General features: G+C 47.1%; 1 protein-coding gene across 1 annotated transcript; it reads left to right on the plus strand.

The window, feature by feature from the left end:
* The first annotated feature begins 383 nt into the window (after positions 1-383).
* On the plus strand, positions 384-5,451 carry SCN3B (sodium channel, voltage-gated, type III, beta subunit). Its single transcript, XM_010296858.1, has 6 exons — positions 384-450; positions 678-841; positions 2,445-2,670; positions 3,733-3,871; positions 4,488-4,584; positions 5,093-5,451. Exons 1-5 carry the CDS (start codon positions 384-386, stop codon positions 4,549-4,551), a joined length of 660 nt encoding a protein of 219 aa, XP_010295160.1. The 3' UTR covers positions 4,552-4,584; positions 5,093-5,451.
* The last annotated feature ends 1,036 nt before the right edge of the window (positions 5,452-6,487 follow it).

A 6,487-nucleotide genomic window follows, 5' to 3' on the forward strand; every position in this document is an offset into this window, starting at 1 on the left:
TATCAAGTCTTTAGCTTCACAGACAATGATTTGTATCTTGTTTGGGAGAGCAGTATTTTATAGTTGCCAGTGTTAGTACAGATCCGATCGGAAGCATTTTGAACAGGAATGTGTGTAAAATCGCTAACTCCTCCCACTGCCAAATTTACTCATGTCCAAGCCCCTTGGTTCCCAGTGCTCCTTATGAAACCTAGAAACAGGAAGGGTGGTGAATCCTCCCAGTTTGTTTTGAACACATTACCAGATTAAAACATCCAGACCTTTTAAGTTAGCACAAACAGCGAGCTGTTCCTGTGCACTTAAATTCTGGGCTTTCTCTCCTACCAGACTGTAATCGCTACTGTAACAGGAGCATGCTCAGCATGCATGGGAGAGAATGAACAATGCCTCTGAAGTGGCATCAATTACTATGGGAAAAATTAAAGTTGTGGCAAAGCAGATGCTGGAGAGGTGAATCTGCATAAAGTGATCACCCTCTGTTAATTATTACGGATTACTTATATCTCAGAGAAGGAAGCTTGGTAAAATTTGACATTTGAGACTTAGCTGTTGTCAGAGGGTGCTGCTAACAAATGGTTTTCCATTGGTGATGATGTGATCATAAATGCCAAGCTGTGGATAACTGATGTCTCTCTAATTCTGTCTTACGCTTCTTCTCTGCTGCTCCTTTTCCCTAGCTGGTTTTTGTTCTGCAGTATGTGTTGAAGTTCCATCAGAGACAGAGGCTGTCCAAGGAAAGGACATGAAGCTGCTCTGCATCTCCTGCATGAGGAGGGAAGAGGTCACAGCCAATACGGTGGTGGAATGGTTCTACAGGCCGGAGGGTGGAAAAGATGAACCTGTATGTATGTCTGATAGCTGAGCCCTTGTTTTCGTAGGTCTTACTGTGAAACACAGTTCAGTGAACTCATGTGGGAGAAGCCAAAAGGTACTTGTGAGAATGTAAGTCTGTCCTGCAGCAGAAGCCCCAAGGAAGACTGTATAAGGGAAGGAGAGAGACCCAAATACGAACAAAAGCTTTCTGCCACATTCTTATTGAAAGTCTATAGAAATGCCCAGCAGGCTGCTTTCATGTCATGGAGGAGAAATGAGCTTGGAGTTCAGCTCTGAGCTGCAGATCTTCACAATGTCTGCCGCATTTTCACCCAGAGGTCCCACACCACCAATTCTGAACAGTAACTAAAGTGTCTTTTCCTCGCTTAGCTGATTTCGACACTTGGGCACAGCATCAGCTTATGGCAGGAGAAGCTAAAATCTATTGCTGAGTTCAAATATTTGGGGTCGTACAGACATGAATGCCAATTTCTCGTTCCATTCCTTGAATACGTAAAGTCTAGCATGTAAGGAGATCAAGAAGGGAAACAGAAGTGTGGAGTGACACCTGGTACCCTTGGCCAAGTCTCTCCCTTCTTAGGACACTTCTGAATCCCAAAGTTGTTCTTTGGAGGTTAAATCTGGGATCTGACAAATCTGCAGGACAGGATTTACGTCTTTTTACCTCAGAGAAAGCAGTGGTATCCTGACTGTGCGAGGATGTCTGTGAGTCGTTTTGGATCCCTGTCAGGAAAAGGTAAAATTTGTTTTCAGAGTGAATCAAAATGGGAATCGTACAGACAAGGGGCAACTGGAATTCAAGAAAGAATAGTAAAACAGAGAGTAAGATTAAGGCCGTGCGCTCACATTTCTTTCTAGCTGTTTTATCTGAGTATGAAGTATTAGATCAGTGGTTGCATTTCATCGCGATTGAGCGGGGCCAGGCAAGATGGCAAATATTCTCTTACTCTCTGAGAACCAAAGGGAATGAGATGGGAATTCACTTCCAGTGACCTGCGTGATACATTTGCCAGTGGCAACCCACAGAATGCTAATGAAAGCGAGCTGGGGCAAGCAGCTTAATGACGGGGTCTGCGGTCAGCTAGAAACTTGCACGAGATAAGGCATGCAAAAGCCACCCCAGCTCTGTTCTTCTGACATACCGTTTTCACGCTGTTATATTTATCCTGGAACACTCCCATTTCAGCTGAATATCCCAGGGCTTACCAAAAATGACTGTTGATCTTTGCTACATATACTCTGTGTTCCTTCCTAAGATGATCTTATGTGCAGTGACAGACAGGCTAGGCACGTAGACTGCAGGATCCTAGTTTTCAGTTCCATTGCTGATGTTTCGCATCGTCGTCCACACGTGTATCTCTTTTTCTGTGACTTAAGTTTTTCTACCTCTGTAATGGAGATAATTCAGTTTTCTGTCTTATGTAAAGTAGCCTGAGATTTTGAGGTAAAGGATGATATAGAATATGAATAGCTGCTGTTACTAAGGAAACCGTAGGCCAGAACATACACATGTGTAGCTAGAGGATGATGTTTTCCCTTGCATATGCTGTGTTGTTGTCTGAGGTGCGAGTCAGTGATTAATCAGAATGCCCTTTCACATTTCCTCACAGATCTACGAGTACAGGAAAGCAAACCATGAATTCCCAAGCCGCTTCAGTGGTCGGTTACAGTGGAACGGGAGTAAAGACATGCAGGACGTATCCATCACTGTGTTAAATGTCACCTTGAACGATTCGGGTATCTACACCTGTAACATCACCCGGGAGTTTGAGTTCGAGATTCACCGACCTCTCTTCACAAGCTCCAGATTGATCCACCTCACCGTGGTGGAGGAGGGTATGAAGGACTGGCAGACAGTCTGTTGTGCCTTAACGCGCTGCGGGTGTTGTCATCCATGTCATCCGGGGATACAGGTTTTCATTGCATTGCAGGAGAGGGGAGACTGAGCTGCCAGATAATTGTGTCTGTCTTTGCCAGCAACAAAGACTACACGAGGTTCAGGAGGAAAGACCTGCATTTTGTTTGCTGGCTGCAGCCTCTTTTTAGGCTCAGAGTGGTCGTGTGCGAATGTGGGAAGGTATAATGAGCTTGGCAGGCTGGGGCAACAGCTGGGAACAGCTGGGCAGGCACAGGAAGCAGGCGGAGGTTTCCAGTTTCTTCGCTCGGAAGCCTCGCTTCTCCCGCGGTGGCTCTAGCATGCTACAGCGCAGCCTTTGCCAGGCTACCCACAGCGTCTGCTTCCTTGCTTCCACCCCCTCCCTCTTGGAACGACACATTCTCCATTTTGATACCAGTCTCTTGCTTCCACCCTCTCCTAATCCCTCCTTCCCTTTGCAGTGCTCCCGAGTTTTTCTGTTCCTCTTGGGTTTGCTCAGTTCAGTGCTGAAATCCTGGCTTGTTAGAAATCAGCGGGAATTCTGCCATTCTCTTCAGAGTGGGACAAGAACTTTTAGCCCTCATCTGTTTCCGCTGTGTCTTTCCTTCCCTTCTTCCCCACGAGCGTATCTGCATTTTGATCTCTTTCAAATCACTGGCAGAACAATACAGCCAAGGTAACACCGGCGAGTAGGGCACACAAAGGAAACAGAGCGCGAAGATGAGATAGGCTAACGGTGAGCAATCCGAATGAATGTGTGGGTGGCAGAGAATGCAGGACACCACGTGCAAGCCTGTGCACGTTTGATTCTGCTGGAAACACGCAGAGGGATCGCTGCTGGCATATCCTGTTGGCTGCCTCGCCTCTTCCCTCTCTTTTGCCCCGTCACAGTGTAGTGGCATCCGGGTATCTCTGACAAGGTGGGTCAGGAAGGATGACATGAGGGTGGAAAGCGTCAGTGGAGCTGCTGTGCTCCGATAGCTGCACGTCAATGAGGAGAGATTGTTTCATTTTCTTAACAGCTGGAGAAGACTTCACCTCGGTCATCTCTGAAATCATGATGTATATTCTGCTGGTCTTCCTCACCTTGTGGCTACTGATAGAAATGGTCTATTGCTACAGGAAAGTCTCTAAGGCAGAGGAGGCTGCCCAGGAAAATGCGTAAGTGTGAAATCTCTCCAGATGCGAGCTGTTCTGCGAGGGTTCTTCAGATGTCTCAGGCCAGATCAGACTGCAAGAAGACTGAACTGTGCTGTTGCACGTTTCTAGCTGATGTTTGCTATGTCTGGAATAATTGTGATGTTTAGGAGTACCAAAAAAGATGGTGAACTTGTACGGTGAGGGACAATGCACCAGGTAGGGGGGGTGGCCATGGTGTGCGGTATTCCAAAGTGGCCCAGTTTGAACTGCGCAGAGATGCTCTCCTGGAAGGGCTGCTTTCAGAGCTCTGACTCACAGATGCAGTTGACACAGCAGAGATGGTTCTGATTTTTATACTGGCCCATTCCCATCTTTCTACATACTTGGCTTGGATAAGGGTGCTCTTTGTACATGCTAGGAAGGCTGCATGCGTAGGACTTTATGATAGGGAACACTCGGTGTCTGCTCCTGACTGTGCTGAGGAGAGTTTCCTACTGCGAGCATCTTCTACAGGTGACGTTTGTTACCTTGGAGATACTCACAGGCATTCAATCTCTCTGTAAGGGTGAATAGACCCGACCTGGCTTTTGCACTGTAGCACCTGAGGTCATTCTTTCCTCCTTCCCTCCAACCACAGGACAGACTATCTTGCGATTCCATCAGAAAACAAGGAAAACTGTGCCGTGCCTGTGGAGGAATAGCAGAGAGGCATCGGCGGAACAAACGGCACCAAGGTAGGCAATGAGGAAACGGTCAGTCACTGCTTGTGTCTGTCAACCTTTCAGCCTTTCTACAGCAGGCTAGGCGTGCCTGGGGCTGGCGAAAAAGTGGGCGGGAGACTCCTGGAGTCTGGCTGTGCTCCTCCTCTGGAGCTTCCCCAGTGACCTTAGAAGCAATATAGGTATCTTTAGGTGGCGGGTGTACTCATACTACTTTAAACTCCTAATCAGCACGCACGTTCGCTTTTCAGGCCATGGTGTAATTACTCCTCCTTTCCCCATTCCTGTGGAGTTGGGAATAGCCACTGTCCCCTGCAGACCGGGAGCTGTGCTCAGGGGGAAGACAAGAGCGCTGTCTCCAAAGGAAGCGTCTGCTGGGACTGACTTTGTGTGCAAAAGACCAAAATCTAGATCTTTTAAAGTCTTGTTCACATTCTGTCAGTTATCGTGCTAATTACATCACGATCCCTACTTCAGTAAGGTCAAATGACTCGCGCTCCAAGAGGAATTCTCTCAATTGCAGGGGCTCTGAAGACAGAAGGACCACGTCATGCCAGCCAGGTTTGAGGGGGAGCTCTGCGCCGTCAGGAGGAAATACGGGGAAGTGTAAATTCTCTTCCGTTTGCCTTGGACTCTGTACAGCCTTGACTTTGGCCTCATGACTCCATTCTGAGCCGCCAGCCCATTTGCTAAAGGACTCTTCTTTTGAAGCATGCTGAGCAAAGGGCACAGGGGTGTGGGCAGCACGGCTCCTTTCCCAGTTTCAGTCCCATCATCACGTTAATGGCTTTGTAAATGTTAAGTGTCATTTCTTAGCTGCTGTCACCACCACCTTTCTTTGCTAAATATGCTAGTTCTCCATTGCAGAGGTAAAGGGTATGTATGTCACGCTACTCCGACCTGCAGGACTGGGAATGAGATCATCTTAGGGTGATGTTCCATTACATGTTACAGCCCAAGCAGTCGTATCGGGGTTAAAACAGGAAGAATTTACTCCCATTAGTTGTTACTTGGCAAGTTGCTCTGGACTTTGGGCTGCCTGTGCACAGGCAGAGTCGCATGAGGACTCTAATGTATTAGAATTGTTGAAAATGCGTAGTGGGAAGGACAATACCCTGTGCCATGTTCACACTTGCTTCTGAAGGAGGGAACTGAGAGTATAGATCCTGAAGTACCCCTACTTTGGGAGGCAGTATATAATATACGTAAGTATAAGAATCCCCTGTACCCCCCCCCCATCTCATTTAGCAAGTGTCAAAATCCTTAGTTCCTTCCGTTTACCCTCTATAGCAGGTTTACTCCTCAAGTACGCAGAGACCCAGTGATAGGAATAACCTGCGGAGCCACGTTCTGCAACAACAGGCAAGCCCATAGGACAAGGTATGCAGTTCACCTCTTTCTGGGGAAACCCCCAAAGGAAGACCGCCTGATGCAATTGGGCAAGCAAAGTTAAACAGGATGTGTAGCCCTCGCAGGACAAGGACGGGCAGCTTTGTAAAACGGTAGTACTTTTTGTAGCTGTGATAGTCTTCTCGTACTGTAGCGTAGCACCACCTAGAGGAGTAGACAGAAACCGCTTTTTCCTAGTTACTTGTTAACTCTTCCTTGTGATAATTAGTCACTGGTTCGAATAGTCTGCGTTCATCATATATGATCCACTGCTGCACAGGAATCACGCTGTGAATTCGGTGTTCCCTTATGCAAACTCACCTCTCAACTGTAGTGGATTAAGCAGAGTAAAGTGTGTTTTCTGGCCTCAAATGTAGATCAGTTGAGCTCAACAACTGGTTTTACAAGGCGAGAAGGAAGAAAAAAAAAAAAAAAAAAGGCAGAAACATTGTCCGGGGTGGAATTGTACCTTAAGACAAAATGGGGGAAGGTTTGTTTTTTTCGTATAGCAGATGTTGTTACATCCCTG

Source organism: Phaethon lepturus, unplaced genomic scaffold, assembly GCF_000687285.1.
Source record: "Phaethon lepturus isolate BGI_N335 unplaced genomic scaffold, ASM68728v1 scaffold25231, whole genome shotgun sequence".
NCBI classification, from domain to species: Eukaryota; Metazoa; Chordata; class Aves; order Phaethontiformes; family Phaethontidae; genus Phaethon; species Phaethon lepturus.